Source organism: Micropterus salmoides, unplaced genomic scaffold (genome assembly GCF_014851395.1).
Source record: "Micropterus salmoides isolate LMB-PRFRI ecotype aquatic unplaced genomic scaffold, ASM1485139v1 Ms_hic_scaffold_16, whole genome shotgun sequence".
Classification (NCBI taxonomy): domain Eukaryota; kingdom Metazoa; phylum Chordata; class Actinopteri; order Centrarchiformes; family Centrarchidae; genus Micropterus; species Micropterus salmoides.
The window spans coordinates 13662370-13683557 of record NW_024040707.1 but is presented as its reverse complement, the minus strand read 5'-3'; the positions used below and the strand labels follow the sequence as shown (position 1 = coordinate 13683557).

General features: G+C 42.4%; 1 protein-coding gene across 11 annotated transcripts in view; it reads left to right on the top strand.

Moving 5' to 3' along the window:
* tmcc1a (transmembrane and coiled-coil domain family 1a) overlaps window positions 1-21188 on the top strand; it is a 39779-nt gene that overhangs the window by 8902 nt on the left and 9689 nt on the right. For 2 of the 11 annotated variants that reach the window (XM_038722252.1, XM_038722255.1), the window contains exons 3-4: window positions 373-407; window positions 1620-1906. In XM_038722252.1, the coding sequence (XP_038578180.1) occupies window positions 1649-1906 (258 nt within the window). In that variant the 5' untranslated portion in view covers window positions 373-407; window positions 1620-1648. Of the gene's footprint in view, window positions 1-372; window positions 433-978; window positions 1907-3887; window positions 4113-21188 lie in introns of those variants that run through there. The other 9 variants (XM_038722247.1, XM_038722250.1, XM_038722246.1 and 6 more) reach the window with 7 other exon arrangements.

The window sequence follows — 21188 nt, the reverse complement described above, 5'->3', positions numbered from 1 at the left end:
CTGTTAGTTTTGACAGTGACCAAGATTCAGCCAGGCAGTGTGCAAAGCTGCAGGAGGTGAGCTTGCGCTGTGTTCTGTGCGACACCTCACTGTCTGTTGTTTCTAGTGCGGAAACCCTTGTCTCTTGATACTACCAGTGGATAAGGAAGGGATGCCTTTGGGGATACTAAATGAGCTCCTGAAGGAGCACAAAGTTGTGTCACACAGTATCAGACATTTTCTGTTCAGTATGCCCAGCATGTTGAAGGAGTAAATGATTATTTATTGAAAACAGAATTATATGCCTGATTGTTAGTTGTTGAGTATGTTGAAGATTTTCTGTTTTGAGTCTTAAAAAAGATTTTCTGTTTTTCTTTGTTTTCTTTCTTTAAGAGTGAGTCACGCCAAGGCTGACTGTTGGGCTGATGGTAGGTGGGTTTCTCTTATTCTGATGTGAGTTATTATCTCTTTCCCTTTCTTCCCTCTTCTCCCTTTCTGCATCTGTTCCTTTATTATAGAGGCCTATTGTGCCTTTCACACTCCACCCCTCCCCATACTGTTTATTTTTTAAATTCATTTATACTATATTTTGTGATCTTTCTATCATGCTCGCTAACCTGAACCCAGCTCGTTATCTTTTTATTATTTGTATTTGCTCATGAAACATTGGCCTGTGTAAATGTAGAATGGTTCAGAGGCCTGGCACAACTGTCACTGAGACAGCCTGGCTGAGACCATCTTCAGATGAGGAGACTGTATTTCTCCTTACAATATTTAGGGTTTTTAAATTACAATCACAAAGTTGCTTATTCATTTTGGTACTTCAAAGAGCATTAATGCTGTACAACCAGCAGTTTGTAAAACTCCAGTCTTATTACTGTGCATTCACACATTCTATGCAAATGGTCACATACTAGAGTGAAAGTTAGGGACTGAATGTCACTTGATCTAGGAAACACCCCAGCCTCTCATAATTCATCTCCTCTCTCTCTGTGCCAGAACAGCATGGCTACTTGTTCCTGAATCAAAGATGCATGCTCCCTCTTTGGATTCATCCTTCTGACCGCCACTCAGCCGATCAAACCCTCCATCAGAAAGTCCCATCTCCACTTCTACTGTTCTCTACTGTTTTCTAGTCTACCTACCTTCAGTCATTGTCCTGGTCTGACCCTCTGCATGTCTGACAGATAGAGAGGGATGTTTTAGCAGAGTGTTTAATAGGACAGTCTCCCTGCTATTCAGGAGAGGTCAGCAGGGCCATATGCAGCAGGGGGATGACAGTCAAAGGGAGCCAGAGGGGGTGGGCCCCAGTTCAGGTCCTACAGCTAGAAGAGAGGCAGTGGGGTCCCAAGGCCAAGGGTTGAAGAGGGCCTCATCCCAGTCAGAGCACACCTCCTTCAGTAAGATGAGCCAAAACGCCAGGGAGAGCATGGGGGTTCTTGGCCAGGGACTGAAACAGCTGTTCCAGCAGCAGCGTAAACGCCTCTCCCTCTCTCGCTCCACCACCCCCTCCTCGTCTTCCTCCTCATCTTCATCTGTAGTGTCAGCAGGTGGCATCCCCCCCTCTGCCCCTGAGGACGCCTCTGGGTCCTGCTGTCCTGAATCTGACCACCTCTCTGCCCCTGTGGTTCCCTCTGCAGCTGGCCAGGGCTCAGCCGCTGCAGGCACTATGAGGCGTGGGACCAGCCTGCAGAGCCGGCGGAGTAAGGGACCCGGGTCGGGATCTGGGAGTGGAGACCGCGACCCCCTACTGAGAGGCAGCCCCCAGGCCCCGCACCGCCGCAACACCCACGATCCACAGCAGCACACCAGCCGTCCACGCTCCTCTTCCACCACTGAAACAACACCCAGCAGCCCCACCCCTGGATACACGAGCGGCGATGTGGTGCTGTCATCAGGATACCAGTCCACGGAGGAGACGGACAGAGTAAGTGACAGCAGCCATGAATCATATTCTCACTACACAGGCTGATCGATGTGTCTCTTCTACTGGTGACCAAAACAGTTACTCCAAACTGAGACCAGATATACACAGTCCTCAATGTGTGCACAAGTTCATCTGAAGCTAATTCAAAACTTTAGCAGTCTGAGTAACTCAAAATAAGTTCATACCCTACAAAGTCTTTTTAGGGCCAGTTTGCCTCTTTGTGTTACCATCCCCCTACCGCACCCCAGCACAGTAACACTGTCCAGGGGAACAAAAAGAGGAAAAGAGGAGTTTTGTACTAAAATATTTTGGAAGATATTCAGTTGATTTGCACAACTCCGACTGCCTGACTCTATCTATTAAAGCGAATAACACTTTGAATGGTTTATTCTGAGGCTACTGTAATTCAAAAATCATTCCTTTCATATTCTGCTTTGATAATCATCTATTTATGTAGTACTTGTCTATTTAAAATACATCTGATTGCCACGGAGAGAGAGGATTTTAATCCAGAGATCATTAAGAGTAGTCTATGGTATTCCATGTTCTGCAGCTTCTGTAATGAAAAATAAGTAGCATAGATTTCTTTGGGTTGTGTCGGTATTGGTTTGTTAAAACTTCATAGCCCTTTACATTCTAATCTTTTTACTTCAAGTTCTTAACCATCTTGGGTTATCTCAGAGTGCAGTTTGTTCTGTCTGCCACCAGAGGACACTGTCAGATCAGCTAACCTGTTGTGAGCAGCACTGGGCTTGGTTCATGTGGAGGTTGTGTTTGCATTATAAGCTCATGTTTGTTGTAGACTTGACTGGTCCTTGGGTTAATGAAATAAGCTGTGCCAAAGACTTGGTAACAGTGTTTCAAAGATAGAGTGTTGGCTTGCTATCAATCCAGCGGTGGGCAGTGAGTCTAGACCAGTGACTGACAGCTCTAATCTGTGAGCTCAAATTATTATATATATTCCAAAATCAGGTATCCTTCAGTCCTGCGCAAATGACCTCATCTGGGATGTCGGAGCGGGGCCGAGAGGATTTATTAGACCTGCTGCTGTGATAGACGACCATCAGCCTTTCTGTGGTCTGTTGCTCGTCCTTGGCAGAGATGATAACCCGTGTCACCCATCTCTAGCGAATATCACACGTCGTCTCCGTACAGCAACACAGCAATGTCATTCAGGTCATCCAAGCAGTCGCCGTGGTTACCCCGAAACTTGCTGCCTAGAACTACGCCCTGCCTGGGTTGCCATAGTAACAGCGTGGTCGACCTTGGCTTACGTTAGTGGAGGTCGAGGGGTGCATAGCTTGTCTAAATTTGAAGGTGTATCAGGAATGATGAATCTTTCTGTGCATTTCTTTTCTGCAACAATTTCCTCCCTGCACTTTCCTTTGCCTTTTCTACCTCTTTTTCCCTCTCTCTCTTTCCCCTCCCTGTCCCCCCTCCCTCTGTCCCTGGAGAGAGTTAGTGTAGACAGTCAGCTGGTCCCACCTCCTCTCCCATCTCCCCCTCCTCCTCCTCCTCCTCCTCTTCTGCCACCACCTCCTCCTCACCCCGCCCTTCGGCTCACCGACAGGAAGCAGGAGGCAACCTTGCCTCGTCCTAGATGAGTGAGAGCTAAGCACTGGTTGTGGTGCATGTTGTGTGAATGTTCAGGGCTGGGTTTAGAAGAGGATGTGGCTGGGTGTGTATATGTGTGACTGTAAGACCTCATTTTTATCTGCTTTCCCAAAACTGTGTGTGTGTGTGTGTGTGTGTGTGTGTGTGTGTGTGTGTGTACTGGAAATCATTGACAGCCATGTGGTGTTAGCGTCTTGTGTGAGTGGCTGTGTCTGTGACAGAGCTCAGGGGATAACTGTGAATATGAGTAGGGGGCAACACAGCTGAGCTGTCTTCATCTCTGCTTCATCACCCTCCCTTTTAACTCTCCCTCTTTTCCTCTCTCTCCTCACTTGTGTTTGCATAGTAGACGAAAGCAGTGTGGACTAGAAATGTGTGTGCACATGTTTGGAGAGGATGTTTGGAGAGGAGGGTACCCTGTGTTCCTTCAGTATGTGTGTGTGTGTGTGTGTGAATGTAGAGTGTACTATGTGAGGCAGTGTGTACTTTGGAGGGTTATCAGTGGAGAGGAGTAGAACAGGGGTTCCAGCTGTGGGGACATCAGTCAGTCAGGATGGTGCAGCGCTTCAGTCTTCGTAGACAGTACTCCAAGGTAAGCTTATTATGCCCACACACACACACACACACACACGCTTGTTTAGTCATTAAAACCATGTCTTTGTCTTCCCATCTCCATGCTGCAGCTCCATTCATTGCCAAAAGCACAGTTGTAATTTTTTTGCTACAGGCAAAGCCTTATGTGATGGTTTTGCATATCTTTTCCCTCTTCTCTGTCTATCTTTCTTTGTCTCTGTCTTCCATTTATTTGTTATTGTATTTAGAGTTTGTGTTTTTGACTGCTTGATCAGTGCTTCGTTCAGGACTGCAGTCAAAACAGTAAAAAAAATTATTTTGTCAGTTGTAGAAACAATGTAGAAACTAGTGTATGCTGATCCACGAGTTGACAACTCAGGGGAAAAAACATTGTTTGCACAGTTCTTGCAAATCAGCTTTTTATTTGTATGCAGAGATTTTCCTCTGCTTTTCTATTTTATATAGGTCGATCCATACAGTAACTGAGTGGTCTGCCTTTATCTTTATCTGAACTCTTGTTAAACAGTAACTCGTGCCACAGCAGTAAGAGCAGAAGCCTCATAAGGCCGATCAGAGCCGTCGCCAAGGGATGTAATTATTGGTCAATATTATGTTTGATTATTGCTGATTGGGGAGCATTTATGACTCATTTGCAACAAAAGGATAGTTTACATTGCTCTAGTACTGTCCATGAGTTTGATATATCTATCCCCTGATGGTAGTGCTGTTAAAGAGAGTGGAGGTGTGGTTTTAAAACTCAGCATTAGGTCTGTTGAGAGCCCGCTGTTCTGCAGCTGATGCTCAGCCTGAGGAATTAATTACATTTAACTGTGGATTAATTGATTGACTGACTACACTCTCCCTGTTCATCTTTAGCTCTGTGCATGTTCATATGCCTGGAAGCATCAACGTGTACGCGCACAAACGCACACATGGGCAGACAGAGGCACTTTGAGACTGGAAGGCCTGAACCCAGACTGACAGAGTCTGGTCTTTCTGCTCTTCTAAGAGGGATGGGAGATAAAAAAAGGCGTAAAAACAGATAGAGGAAGTGAAAGGCTGCAAGGTGTAAAATGTTTAGTGTCAGGATGGAAGACTTGTTTAAGACAGGAGATGGGAAAGAAACAGGGAGTAGGCTTTAGTGGGATATGAGCAACTGAGATGAGATAGAACGGAAGCCAAGCCTTGAGGCTACTCTTCTCACACCATACAATTTTTGTGTGAGAGAGACTGAAGCCGTGTTTGTTTTTTGAGAACACAACCTCCTCTAGGGCCTGTCTGCAAATATTCGCTAACCTTGTACCCCCTGTGTAGATGACCCCGTCTCCTTGCCTCAGGCCACATTTCCCCATGTCCACCTGTCTTCCTGCTCATCCTTAGTCTTATTTTGTCTGTCACTGTGTCTTGGTTTCCATATCAGAGATAACATCCTGTGTTCTCCCACAAGTAATCCAGCTCAAAGCGAAATGCCTCGCATTTGAACAATTCAGAGGACCAACATCCAGCCGAGCTGGAATCATGCTGCTGTATGTAGACCAAAACTGAAAATACTCTCAGCAATGTGGTTTGATATTAAATGACCGCATTTTTTAAAACTCATATTTTATTTATTTTGAGCTTAGTATCTTATTCTAACAACTAATTACATTGAGTGACATAAACATGATGTTTGCACATCATTGTATGGGATGTTGAATCACAGAGAAGAGGGTCTGTGGATTTGTAAGTTAATTTTAGTGTGTGATTTCTGTAATATACCTGGGTTGAATCAAATACAGGCAAATATGTATGTCTGGTTAGTTGTATTAATTTAAACCATGTCAAATGACATAATGTTATTAAAAGGAACCAAGAAAAATGTTACCTTACATTGGAAGGTAATAAATTTCAATAAATTAATCTATACAGTTAACCCAGTTATGTTTGTATTGGCCTTTGGATTGCCCGCATAAAATTAGAGGTGTGGACTAATGAATTGAAATGTAGGTAATGAATTGTAATTCGAGTGTGTCCATAATAGCATCTTGTAAAATATTATTTTTAACAGAGAGAACAAAAAAGAATTAATGCTTAATGATTATGTAGTTTTTCAATGACATCACTTATTAACAAATCAAATTTTTACTGCTTTATTGTCAATAGGCTATAACCTCACTTAGAAATGAAGTACACACCTGTTTTCTCTGTTGCTTGGAACAGCCACTATTCTGCTATTAATGTGAAGGCACCGGGTCGGGATGTAGCTACATGCGTGCTCCCGAGCCGCAGCTAACGAAATGCAGTCTACTAACACCATAAAACAACCGGCTCCCAGCACAACACAGACTCCAACATAAACCCCACATAAGGATAAAAACAACAATAAAGGTTTATGTGCTGAAGCCTGTCAGGCCAAAGAGAATCAAATGTTGTTGGTGAAAACCATGAACATCAGAAAGGCTGGAAACACAGAGAGAGTCATGTTAGCTTGCTGGCTAACGTCGAGCAGTTCCTAATATTATGCGGTGCATTGCAATATATAATATGTAAAATTATGGCTTTCCAAGTAACAGAGTCTGAACTTGTCTGGAGAAAAGCCACAGTCGTCAAACCGATGTTTATGCCTTTATTGTGGGATCTCTGTAGTAAGGCGGTTGTATTTCGGATTATGCTCGCTCATGAGATCAAGCGAGCATGCGTACAAGCACACGCCTGCTTGCAATCTTAAAACTGCATCGCTAGTGGCCGCTACATATTACCCCTTTAATTCTCTCTTAAACAAATCGCTCCACATTTGCTTTGTACCGTTATCTAACTTGAGCCAACTAAAGCACAAAATGACAATATATTTCATATGTTTTGCAGTAATCTTATTTTAGTTTACCTGTCCAACAAGATGAAAGCCAACTCTGTGTCGGTTTTGGTGGTTCTAAAACAAAGCACGGTCTCTCCGTGACTCAAGCCTTTCTGATGTTGAAAGTCTTTTCACCCAAAGTTGATCTGGTTCTCGTTTGGCCTGACAGGCTCCAGCGCAAAACAATGTCGGTTATTATCGTGATGTGGTAGTTTTTTGGTTTTAGCGGACTACATCTTGTTAGCTGCGGTGTTACTGTGTGTACGGTTTCATTTAACAGAAAACTAGCCCCTTTAAAAAAGAAAAAGAAAGATAAAATGGATTAAGTAAACTAATTGCATTAACAAGGCCATCAAAAGACTTTTTTGAGCCCTGATACAAAGGATGCTCATACAGTTTATCCTTTTTTAAAGCCATGTTTTGACCGAGGGATTTGTTTTATACCTTCAGATTTGAACCTAAGTGGCTGCCACTAATAGGATTTGTAATAAACAGAATTAATTTCTGCATCTTCTTGACAATTCAGACTCAGTTGTGAGGTATTTGGTCCTCTTTTGTAATTGCTGTCCAGTAAGAGAGCAGTAAGGAGATGTGTCAGTGGGAGGCACCGAACATCACCTGGTCTCCTGGGGCTTGTTCCGTCCCTGCTAGTTGAACATCCTCATCTGAACATCCTCATCACTGCACCCTACTCGTCTCAAGCCTCCCCTTGCTGTGTGTTGATGAAACCGTTCATGCTCATTGCAGCAGGACACCAATGCTTGTCCCGGAGCTATTTTAGTGACACCGAGTTATTTGAAAAGCTGCAAAAAACAAACATGGGGTATTGCTGGGTCACATTTCCTTAAATACAACCAGGGCTTCAGATGCATATGATAACTATCAAGTCTTATCAAACTACTGCCACAGCAGATTGCCCTGTAGTCATAGTAAACACTGTCACAGAAGCACACAGGCAAACCTGTGTATAATCAAACAAGTGAGTTTCGATTGACTTTCAGCACAGAGAGAGAGAGAGAGAGAGAGACAGCCATGGGGATGATGAAGCATGTGCTCTTAGTCTACACTGGAAGTGATGTCATTCCACAGCTGTGTTTGCCAACTACCAGCCCATATCAAATTGTTTTTTAAGGCACAGTGGGTGAGTGTGTGTGTTGCTTTTGCCAGCTCACCATCATGACTCTCTGTGGTTCAGAGTTGTTGACATTAACTATGAGACCCTTTTTCAGTGTTACAGTCACATGAGGAAGTGGTGCAAAGCCACTAGTTGGTTTGTCTGATCTGTGACGTTCACAGACAGAAAAATTGTTCTTCTCACTTGTGTTTATCCCCCCCGCCCCCCCTTCTTATCTACCCTTACAGTCATTTTCTCCCTCACTAGTCTTCTGTCCCTCATCTCAAACAAAACACTCCTTCTTTCTTTTGTTCGTCTGTTTTTGTTTTTGACAAGTGTAAATATCGCCTTGCCTACTTTTCTCTCACAGTCAGTCAGTCCACTAAATCAGAAGTGGTGTGTTTGAGTGGTAGTCAATGTGTATTCTATAGTGTAAAGAGTATACATGTGTGGGTGTATGTGTGGCAGGGAGGGGCAGCCATTGATCAGAAGAACAAACACCTCTATTGACTGTGAATTAAACACAATGGATCTCCTGTTCTGGACCTTTATCCTTTCCTGCTCTCTGCTTAATTACTCTTTACCTGTGTGTGTGTGTGTGTGTGTGTGTGTGTGTGTACACTTAATGTGTTTGGTAGTATTCAGATGGATGTCAAATTAAATGAGGTGCTGCGCCACCATGCGGCACCTTGGCATAGATTGACTGGAGGTATCAAACACCATTCTTCCTAAAAATATCCCTTTATGCTTGGTGTTGAAATGGTGGTGGTGGAGAGCACAGTGTAAAGGCTATCTCACCATGCTAATTCAATATGAAGCATTTGTTCTACACTCATTACATATTCCCTTCAATTTGTCACCTGTCTGCATATATATTTGTATTTATACTATTATACATATTTGGGCATTTGTTAAGAGCGCATGCAGTTTTGTCCAGGATCTGTACTCAAACAGAAAGTTTTCCTCACCGAACAGGGATCTCAGTCTGCTATACTGCTTGTTATTTCCGCCCCTTTACTTCTGCAACTGTCCTTCCTTCTCTCTTTCTTTCTCTCCATCCTTTACCTTCTCACTGTCCTTCTTTCATGTCTTAGAGACTGTCTTTCTTCAGCCTTCACTCTTACTCTCTCCCTTTCATCTGTGTCCAGTGCTCAGACGGTGGACCTGGTTGCCCATCTCCAACAGGGCGATGTTCAAAGAGGGCCATAGTGGCTTTAACCAGCTGATCTTGCAGCCACCTAATCCGCCTGTTTGATGGAATAAAAACCTTTTAGAGCCAGTTAGAGCTGCTAAAATTAGACTCCTACACCGACTTTCTGTTAAATTCTGTTTGTTATAAACCTCATAATCAAGCTTTGTGTGTCAGGCATCTCAAATGCCAGAGCTACACGGGAGACGTGCTGGGATGGCACCGTAATACACCTTAGTGCTGAAGAGAAGCCGCTGTTTTCTGTATTTCTTCTGGCATGTATTTAAATGAAGTCCTCTGAATGACGTACAAAGAGAGTTGTGACTTGTGCGGCAGTAAAGAAAAGTTGGTGCTTGACAGTTAACAGACCTCAGTGGGACTCCTGTCTTCCACTTCAAAGACACTGAACAAAACAAAGTAAATAGATGCGATGTAAATGGTTTGCTGTACCATGTAAAATCCGCCGATTAGCTTTGAATCAAATGCGCGTCTTTGTGTGCGGGCGTGCCTGCATATGCATCGTGTATGTGCCTTTGTGTGTGCTTGAACACTCCCCCCAACTGTTTGTGCTCCCTTTGAAGCGTAGCCCCAGCCTGTTTAAATAGGCTGTTGAATATTCATATGTGATTATACATATAGGCCAACGCCCTTATCCGGTGCTGCTTGCTATTAGCATTCACAACAGTGAGAACACTCCAGCAGGCTACTCCGCACACACAAACATACACTCATACTAGCACACATCACAGCTTCATGGTTAATGCATAAGAAGCAATTTTGTTTGCAAAACCATCAAGGTGTGACAGTGTGAAAGGAAGGACTAAGAGAAGGGCTCAAAAGTGAGGTGGGGTGGAGGAATTTTAGAATGATAAATGGTGGTGTGTGTGTGTGTGTGTGTGTGTGTGAGGACGGGTGTTGATCAGCATGATGGACAGAGTCATGGGGAAAGAGAGAGGAAGATAAAGCTGCTAGTTTGAAGCCATTCTTCCCTTTCAGACAGTTTTATAGGCTTCAAATCTGGGTCTGAATGAGGAAGGAGTCTGCTGCCTCTCTCTGCCTGTTTCTCTGCTGCTATTAATAGACAGATGTCTGAACAAGTGCCGGTCAAGTTCACTTTTCAAGGGCACTTACATGTATTAATACATATTGAGAAAAGAAAAGGGCATAGGTTTCGTTCATGTAGACTAATAATCCACCCCTTGAGAAGTAGACCTTAAACTCTTCACAGATGAATGATCCATCCATGCAGTCATGTTTATCAAAAGACAACACCAGTTGATGGACATGTCCAGGAAATAAATGATTTTAATATTATACTTTAACTGGTTAATATACGACTTACTTCAGGCTGTAGCCTGAATTAATATTTTTAAGACTGTTGTCTGTGCAAGAGGTCATGTGCATTTATGTACATGTCAGCAGTGAGTCACTAAGGGTCATTCTTTGTGTATTTATTTTTGGCCTGCAGCTGGTTCTTCCTCTTCGGGCTGGTGTGTGTGTGTGTGTGTGTGTGTGTGTGTGTGTGTGTGTGTGTGTGTGTGTGTGTGTGTGTGTGTGTGTGTGTGTGTGTGTGTGTGTGTGTGTGTGTGTGTGTGTGTGTGTGTGTAAGAGGACGTTACCATGGGCATGCACGTGTGTCTATGCTGTTTTCTCAGCCATTGCTAGATTGCCACATACTTGGTCAGTCGGTCACTGAGGATTTTCTGTTCAACCTTGACCCACATGTCTTTTCCTCACACACTGTTAATGTCTCGGGTCTACAATGTTTGCTGTGAGTGAGGCAACTGTCAATATTAGGTCTGAAAATGACTTCCTTCCCATGTGTTGTCAAAATACACTAGTGTACACCTTTATGAAAAATTATGTGTTTGGTTTTCTTCTCTTTACTCAGGGTGGTCAGTGGGTTGTTTTTAGAGGGAAATTGCTTTTTATGAGAGAGGGAGAGTGGAGAAAACAGACAGACAGACTCACAGAGGATTTGCTCTGCATCCCTGCCACTCCCTGCTCAGTCTATGTCATTTGTGTGTCTGATGAATTATGGATGAGGCTATAGATCGCTGAGCTCAGCTCTGCTCTACTGACCCACTTAGAACACACATGCACACACAATTCAAATCTGATCACAACCTCTCGGGACACAGCGTCATAATTCTCTCTACACTAATAACCAGAACCATTGCTCTCATTCTCAAGTGTGTCAGCCAGTAGGAATCCTAGGAATCCTTTATGTTTTCACTGTTTGCATCCCATCAGAAATGCTCACTTTCCCACTGGAAAATGACCTCTCGACCCAAGAAACACCAAGGCAGTGTATTTGTTTTTGTTCAGACAAATAATGCAGTCTGAAATGACGTAGCATCACAGCTTTTTCTGCCTGCAGACACAAACTGTATCTGCCCTTAACTCCCACTCTTTCTAATCACTTGTCATGATCTTCTATCTTGAATTATTATATAACCACAAGGTTTAAACCATTTGCTGCCCTCACTTTTGCAATTTCTGCTGTTCATGTCCCTGACAATATCCTCCCTGTTCTCATTATCAGCCCACATGGAACCTGTGTGCCCTCGCTTTGACTGCCACATCAGGTCTGAATTATGTTACATAAAGGGCTGCATGTCTGTCAGTAGGAGTGATAATGAAAGAATGCAATAAAATAAAGAGAGGTTATTGACAGGAAATCTGTGAGGAAATGGCTGCAGTCGAAGACAGACCAGTGATAGATTCAATTGTCCACACAGCAGATGTCACACATGGTGGAGCATAATTTGTGCTCTAGCTCCCCCTTGTGGATTGAGGCTGTAGTTGGTTGAAATATTCAGGTTGGCTGTAGAAGGTTGTGATATTCATTCCTGGTAAAGCAATTCACCGTCTTGTACAGGGGAGTGTCTTATGGACTGCTACAATTTAATATAAATGAAAGTAGATCTGTTTACTCTCTGTGTTCAGTATGGCGTAAGGCATGGTGAATCAGACATGGAGGAGAATGGTGAAAGCACTCAACTTTCACACAGACTAGTATGATCCAGCCTCTCATCTTGACAAGGGTCATTCTCCAGGCTGAACCGTGAGAATTAACCTGTGTATTTCCAAAGTTTTTGGAAGTTTTGCAAGTTACAGTATGATTGTGAGCTCAGGTTTGGTAGTTAGCTTTAGCACATGAGACAGTCTCCATACATTGTTAGATAATCTGAGTGAATAACCCTCAAAGATTTTCATTAGGTAATACATGTCAAGCGCTGATGAGAGCACTATTTGCCAAATGCCAAATCTCATTATCTGTCTTCCTGTTATGAAATCTACTGCTTCTTAGTGGCCTAATTCACACAGTGGAGTCTTGCTAAAACCTCCCAAATAGTATCCAGGCCCCAGCCCATCAAATACATCTGTGAGGTCAACATGGAGCCACAATATGTGGTATGTGGTTTGAAAAGGACAAGAAAACTGAGAAGGGGCCAGACCAAATAATCTTTCAGGGCCAAAAAGCTGGGACTGTTTGTTCTTGATTCTTCATCTTCCTGCTTATGAATAGGTTGGCAGGGTGTTTGGGCCTGCATGCTGCCCCATGGTACTCTCGTATTGTACAGCACCCAGTCAGATCAAGTCTGCATTTTGGGCCATTGCCCTTTCTGTGTCCATGTTACATAACCAGGATGGGTTGAGTACAAACAGAAGCAGCTCCAACAAATACCAGCCACCACGTAGACACATCGCTTTGCTGTACAGACACACTTTGTCTCACCCCATGTACACACATTATCTCTTACACATATAACACTATCACCCACACAATCAAACTTGTACATAAAACTGGGGGGGAAAGCTGAACATTGGAGGTTATAAACCTATGGGCTGATATTATACTGATAGCTGATATATTTGATAGATATACTTAAGAAACAAACAAAAGATCCCTTAAATAATTGTTACCACGAGTGGGGAAATAAATGACCTCTAAATAACCCCCAAACTATCTTTCTACACTGGAATTTCATCTTACTTATTGGTTATTATACAGGTATACTGTATATGCCAATATGGATATATCTACAATAAGTTCATATCTGCCTATATATTGGCCCATATACATGTATTTCCCAGTGCGTTCTCCCTACACTTTCAAAATCCACAGGCAGTAACCAAAACGGATGTGCTACATTAACGATCAAAGGTTCAAACATTATACTGTACCTTATCAAACATTATAGTGCACCTTAGCAAACCTTCATACTGTACGTAAGTGCTGTACATTTATAAACGCTGACCTGTAACCAGCTGTACTTACCATAGATCAGCTGTAAGGTTTTTATACTGACAGTCTTTAGTAGAAAGTTGTTCCGAAGATACCAGTTGACAGCAAGGTATGTGGATTGTCCAGAGTTACCAGGGTTTTTTCCCATGAAAGATATGTTGCTGTTAAGTTGGTCAAAGGTCATCCGTCAATGCTTTACCAAAAACTAAATTCCAAGTCAGATATTTCAAAATCTGGGCAAATAGGACAAAGTGAGAAAATATGTGTTTTTTAATTTAGGTGAATTGACATTTTAAACATACCAATAAGTACTAATGTCAAAGACATGCTTACTTCTCTGATGTCACTGAGGGTATTCACCGTTATCAGGGAATGAGATATAAAAACACGTAATTGTTTGAATTGTTGTTATTGTGGTTGTTTTCCTTCCTGCCTGCCTCTTGTACATTCCGGTATTGGAGTTGGCTACTAAGATGTTTCACGCTCTCTGACCTCGCCAGTCATAATGGCCCCTGTGTATAAAGTGCCCAGTGGTTTATGTAACTGCTAATAGGACCATTGATTATACGGGAGCTTAGACTAGGGAGGACTTGACAGCCAGGGTTGGACAAGGGGGCTTCTTTTTATGGGGACGGTATTGTTCAACTAGGCCTGAGCCCCGAGTCATGGTTTTCTCCTCTCTCTCAGGCTTGAATTACCCCCAGTCTGGGCGGACAATGCTCCGCTCTTCTGCCTTTACGTAATCTCTCACACCCCCAAACCATTATACAGCAAAAGCCATCATAATTTATGATCACATGGGGGGGGGGGGGGACTGTGGTGGTGCACTTAGATATATATTCTAAAGCCTTACAACATCACGTAGTCCCAAGTGTAAATTGGGACTACCCCCCCACCCCCACCCCCCAAGTATTATGTTTTACTCTCACTCTATTTATGGCTCCCTGTTTACCATACTTACTCAATTCACCCTTTCCCAAATCCCAGTCAAATTACATCATAGCCGGTCTCTTCCTTTTCTCTTCTGGATTCTTCCAGAACATTTTGGCTGTGTAGCACCCAACTGGCCTTAGTTCAGTAGCAGGCTCTGTCCTCCGAATTACAATGAGTATTATGTTATGTTATGAGTCCGCTGGCTGAGGAGACATCTCCGCACAAGTCAGAGCATTGTATGCAGCAAAATGTACAGTACCTCTGTTTTCAAACTGGAAAAATATTGTGTGCAAAATATCAGATAAAAAAAGTCTACTTTAGTAGTTTGATTCAAATTGGTGTCAAAGCGGTCATATTTTACTCCATGAATCTTAATTTTTCATAACAATGATTAATGTCCATTATTAGTTAATCTCAGTCATTTTTAGTGCATTTTGTAGTATAAGAAAATGTTCACGTGTAACATAATAACATTACATTTTTTATTTGAAAATGCTCAAAGTAAAACAAGGCCTTCGAGCTGCAATTTATTGAGAGAGTAGGTGAGACGGTGTCTTAAGCCATTTATCATAACTTTCTGTGTCTAATGCATAAGCTACTTTGTTATCTCATAGAGAAATACAGTTAATGAGAAATTAATAAATAAATAAAAGTGCTTAACATTTATTACTCTTCAATGTATAATTTGTCTCCATGACATCTTTTGAATGTGAAACTGTGTTGTTGGTACTTTGGACCGTGATTTTTTGCATTAATATAATATATATTCTATGCTCCCATTCACTGCGCTAGGAGCTCCTAAATGATCACGATACTATAGTAGCGTAGTTCTACTGCCGGGTGTGTCTGGTAATGTGTCTGGATTGGCCACATTACCAGTTCAGCAGGTCATGTCCCCTTAACATGTGTAAAATGAATGTGTTTGTAACTGTGTGTGAGAGAGAGTGATATTGTAAAGTGATCTATTCATCAAATTGGGTCATTGTTTTGTCTGCAAGGCACATATGTCTCAAATCTATTAAAAGAGACGCCACAAAAGGATTTTAACCGAGAATTTTGACTGAACTCATTTGCGCAAATGATATTCTCACACGCGCACATAAAGATTCCTCTATAGTAAATGGTTAAATGAACTTATTTGCCAGTGCATTGCAATTCTTAATTCCCCTGTATTTGTGCAGTCTATGGGCAGTCAGTAATGAGGTGCATAATTACTTTCAATCACATCCTTCAAATTCATATTTGAGAGTTGAAAATTAGATTTTTTTTGAATTTTTTTATTTAATTCTGATAACTCATTGCAAAGATAAATCTTTTTTTTCCAAGAATTCTATTATCATCATAGTAACATGCAGCTAACATTAATCTCTAAGGTAGGTCACAGTGGTTTTTTTCTGTCCCCTAATTTTGACAACCTAATATGGCAATAATAAGGTAAAACAGCTCTTGAGGCCAACATCTCCATTTTCTATTTAGCTTTCAAGCATCAGTCACTTGTCAGGGCAAAAGTATACCACCCTCTGTGAATTTGTCATTACAGAGCCACTCTGCTATTTGGGGTATATAATTAAAGCATGGAATGACAGGAGTTGCTGTGGGGCACTTAGCCTCCAAAGGAGACTCGGACCTCAGGCTGGAATACCAATACAATCATGTCTGAAAGGAACCGGTTAGTCAGAAGATCCAGTGTGGGATTTCCGTAAGTGACTAATGATTGACAGTTAGGTCATCTGTAAGAAAAATACCTAATGATGTCTCAACCAGTTGCACAAGCTGTTCTTAACTTCATATCTAGCCTTGTTATAACGTATATGGAGATTAACCCTTCACTAAATAAAAACAGGTGGTACCACACAAAATAGTTACATATTACCACATAGAGATTAGTTGTTGTGAAATATTTACCTTTACTAACTGCCTGGTGTAACTAGCTAAATGAACTAGCTGGCAAGGTTAACTGGCAGAACTAATGCTAACATTAGCTTGCTAAAGTTGTTTGCTTGTTTAGATTGAAGAGTAAAAGTGATAATATGGCTGGCATATCTGTCCGCACACTTTATGGGAATTTAAAATGGTTTATTATTTAGCTTAGCGGTAATGAAATGTTTCTCTTTCATGAATACAACTAACTGAATTACACATTTTTCTCCATGTATTCATATATAAATAAAATAAAGTCATACCAACATTTACAAAGGATTTGCTCTTAGTTTTAATATTTGTTTGTACCCTAAAACTGTTGTTTGAGTGTGTGGGAGGGTTTGCTTAAATTAAGTTGTAAAGACAGTGAAAAATAAAAATGTGTGAATGGAACGTTTTACAAGTGAAGAGATGTAAAGGGAAATAAGCTTTGAAATAACCGACATTCTTTTGCAATGTTAGGATTGGACCCAATCAAACCTACATGTCACACTCTTGCACTTCCATCTGAGCACGTTGGGTTTGTTCTTATATAAGCAGCATTTTCCCTAAATCCTACCCTCTCTCTCCCGGTCCCCTAACTCCTCTCACTCTCTCATTAAAGCCTCTCATTCATGTTCTCCTCTCCCCCTCCCTCCTCTCAGCTTCTGCATCAAGTCTTTAGTAGCCCTTGTCCTGCCTTGCCCCCTACGCTCCCTGCTTTGCTTTTTCTCCCTAATTGGTTTGTACACTTTTGGAAGTAATGGCTCACAAGACTTTATCTCGGAGAACCATGCCCAGAGGCTCATAAAATTGTGTTTGTGGGAGCATTTGAATATGAATTTGCATGTGTTTTAATGCAGTGAAGGTGATAATGTGAGACTGTGCAACCGCTGAATTTTGATAGTGAAATGAAAATATCCATTGGATTGTAGTTGAAGTGGATAATTTAATTTCCATCTGACAGTTTACTAACTATACGAATGAAAGAAAACTACAGTGACATTTGATCATGACATTTTTCCTAGGTAATGGTCCTGTGAATACCTTTCTGTAAATATAAGTATTTGTTTGCCTTATTAATTTAGCATTCATGTAAAAAAAAAAAAAAAAGTGAAAGAAGTGATCACCATGCTGTTGTTGTGAAATTGCATTAGAATATGACCAAAGCAGTGTGGAAGCACTTCTTTTGTCAGTGCAGTAATGCAGTGATGCAGTAATAGGCTATAGTCATGTGTGCACACATGTGCACAGATTTGAATAGCAGCTTTGTAGTCATCATATGACTGTTTAATCTGGGTTTTTCACGGGTGCAGGTTCTTTCTCCACCTTAAGCCAAAACTGTTCACTCCTTTGCATCAGTTTTATTTCATGTTATACAACATATGTCAACTGTGCCACTTCAAGCACAGTTCAGTATGTGTTCAGCAGAACCACTTGGTTTAACCCTGTTTGTTAGCGCATACAGGCAGCAGAAGGTGGTTCATTACAGCGTGATCACTCAGGAAAGTGATTGGCGCCGACAATCAAACTGTGATAATTGAAAGGAGGGAGTGGGAGCTTTTTCTCCCTTTCTTTTCTGCCTGAACTATCCGCTGTTTTGGAGCTGAGCTGGCCTAGAAACTCCAACAGAAGAACCCCCCCCCACACACACACACACACACACACACACACACACACACACCCACACCCCCTTCACAAAGCTTTCTCACAACCGCTCACTCCTTTGCTCCTTCTCTCGCTCTGTCTCCCTCTCACTGACAGCTCCTGGTGGGCTCTTTTTTTCCCCCTGTCTGCTCCCTCGCTCCCCTCACATCCGTCCTCTGGATCTCTGCCTCTCCTTTCTCCCTCTGAGGATTTTATCCCCGACGGACTCCTTGAACATTCAACTTCACAGTAAACTTTTACTTCTTTTAACCCTGCCTCCATCCACCCCAGTCTTCATCCGATTAACCGCCTCTGAGCTGTCACCCCAAACCAGCATCAGGCGGACCCTTTGCTCCAGAGGAGTCCTTGTTCTCCCACAAACGCATGCTGTCTGTGGGAGCTGTGCTTGGCAAAATGCATATGTGTGTCCCATAGGCTCTCTGCCGGTGTACTGTGCAGTGTGTGTTAGCACTGAAGCGTGGTCATGGGCTTTGAGGAGCGGCTGCTCTGTGAACCAGCAGCACAACACTTCTTAGGCTCTGCGACTACCAGTAGTCATGGTTTGTTTCTAGAGGGACTGAGCACTCTATGGTTTCTGGATATGCAATCAAGCCAACACTAGTTCCTAAGGGTCTCCACTTCCTTGCTGTCAAGTGCAGTCTTTGTCCAGGGAACTTGGAGTCAAGTGGACCTTGTTTGGGAGAAGTGTCCTGAGTGATGAGTGCTATCCCAGGGTTGCGCTCTTCCCCTCTCCACCGGCTGTGGTCGTCTCCAGAGAGACCCACAAACAGATAGACCAAGCAAAATTCCAGTCCAAACCGTGCGCATGCGTCTCCACGCCATGGAGGTCATCCTCAACCTGGTAACTGCTGAGACTCCACTTCCTACTCCCACCAGCGTGAGTCTTCACCTTTTGCATCATTTAGGTTTTGACTCATTCTGTTCACATGATTCAAGCATATTTCAATATTTTGTAATTAAATATAATGTTGTTTTGAAACCTTAAAAGGCATTTCAGAAACTTTGAAGCCACAAAATCTGATAGAAGACCAATCTCATGGTGTGAAAAAGATTTTGTATTGAAATCATAGAGATTTGTCAAGTCTTTGTTGTGATAGTGGGACCCTTGAAAAGCCTCTGTTTTTGTTATGGGTTTTTTTTATGTTCTCTTTCTCCCCAGACGTGCACTCTAAGCTGATGTGTGTGTTTTTTTTAATGTCAGCATAAAGGACTTTTCTCACACCCTCTGAATTCCTTAGGAAATGCACTGGCAAGCATTGGCTGTGTGTGTGTGCGCCTGTCTGTTGTGCATGATTATTAGTGCAACTTTGTGTTGTGTGCTAATTCACAAATGCATGTGTTGAGTAAACTTCCTCTTGTCAAGCATCACATGGAGTTATGTAATTTTCCGTATCTGGTGAATAGGGTTCATTGTTGCCACATTGGATCCCCTTAAAGGACACAAAAAAAATAGATTTCCATTTAAAAAAATCTCTTTTGTGTCATTTTCAGCAGTGCTTAATTTGGCCTGCCTGGGTGGGAACTAAAGCCATGAGGAAATGAAAAATAGTTTAGGATTAGATATGGGACAGATTTGTCACGTGCGCTGATGTTTTTGATGACACACACCATGGACCCACAGGCACTTCACTGCATGCTTATGTCATCTCTGCCCTACCACACATCATCAGGCACAAAATATTTTAACTAAAAAACATCTGGATACATACTGTCATGTTGTGGCTATGACCACTTACTGATCTTTAGACTGCAGGGTTAAAGATCAAACCAACTAATCAGGAGCGTGTAGTTCAGTTAGAACTCGGATGTGCCGAGACATATCAGCGCAGCACTTTTTCCATAGTTCAGGGAATGCTGTAACAGGAGAGGTGTAGAGCAGAACAGATTCCCAGAAAGAAACCTGAAGTTACAGTATCATGGCAGAAGCACTCCTGCATGCTGGCATATGAAACTGCTGCTTCACAAGAAACACAAGCTGACCTCACAGGAAGCTCACAACCACTCTACAGGAATGCGAGGCATAATGACCAACAAGGTATTGTACTTTTGCACTCACACATATAAATAGCAAAAACTTGACCTTGACCATAGGTAACTTAACAGTTTTTATGTAAACTAGAAAGAGGGTAAGATAATTTTCAGAAAAAAATGTTTATATCCAAAACAATCAAAGCTCAGCTCAGGTTTATGTCATGTTTACATTAAATACTGTGACCATAATATAGTCTAAAATGTAACAAATATTATGATTTCTTTTGTTTCATTCTTAAACATGTGGTATAAAAATACATACATCTTTAAACAATAAGCAGCAGGCAGATATGGGGTTCAAATACCACACGCCCTGACCTGGTTAGGCTATATTATATCAGCCAGTGTGTGACAAGAAGCTTCCACTGTTTGGCCATCAGAACATCTCGACATTAACTGAACCTGAACTCACCTTAGTCATCTGACAAAACAACAAACGGATTAAACAGGACGTAGTGGAGAAGAGAACATGGAATGGAATGAGTGAAGCTACGGGGCTGAGAGAAAAGAGAACTGAGAGATTACCCCCAAATAATAGGAAAGGGTCTTATGACAGCATTAGCCCATTTTCTGCTCTATCACCTACATTGAACAGAATGGAATTTGGGGCAGATGTGTGTGCTGTGTGACTGGGAGAGAGATTGAGATGAGGCTGTACAAGATATGTTTATATATATACAACATTAGCCCGGTAATGCTTTCTTAATGCCTATTTGTGTGAAACATATGGCCGTAGGTCTGAGTCTTTAGGTTTGGCTGGGCTTTTCCCAGGCCTCTCCTGGATCGAAGCTAAGTCAGGGTTGCCCTTGCACGGCTCTAACCAGCTTTATGTGGATCAGAGGCTGTTGCACAACCAGGCCCTCCGGCAGGTGGACCCAGTTTGGGACATGGGTGGAGTGAAAAGTGTGTGTGTGTGTGTGTGTGTGTGTGTGTGGTGTGTGTGTGTGTGTGTGTGTGTGTGTGTGTGTGTGTGTGTGTGTGTGCACGCGCGTTTGTGCAAGAAGCCATAGGGCAGGGGAGGGGTCCATGCAGACTCTTTTGTCTTTCTTACTGATAAAGCCTAATCAGAGTGGGATCAGACAGACCGGCAATTACACACATACACACTCAGCTTCCCCCATTAGGCTGCACAAGCTCCAGTGATGCAGTGCCTGTCACATTTTGCTTCAGTGCCTC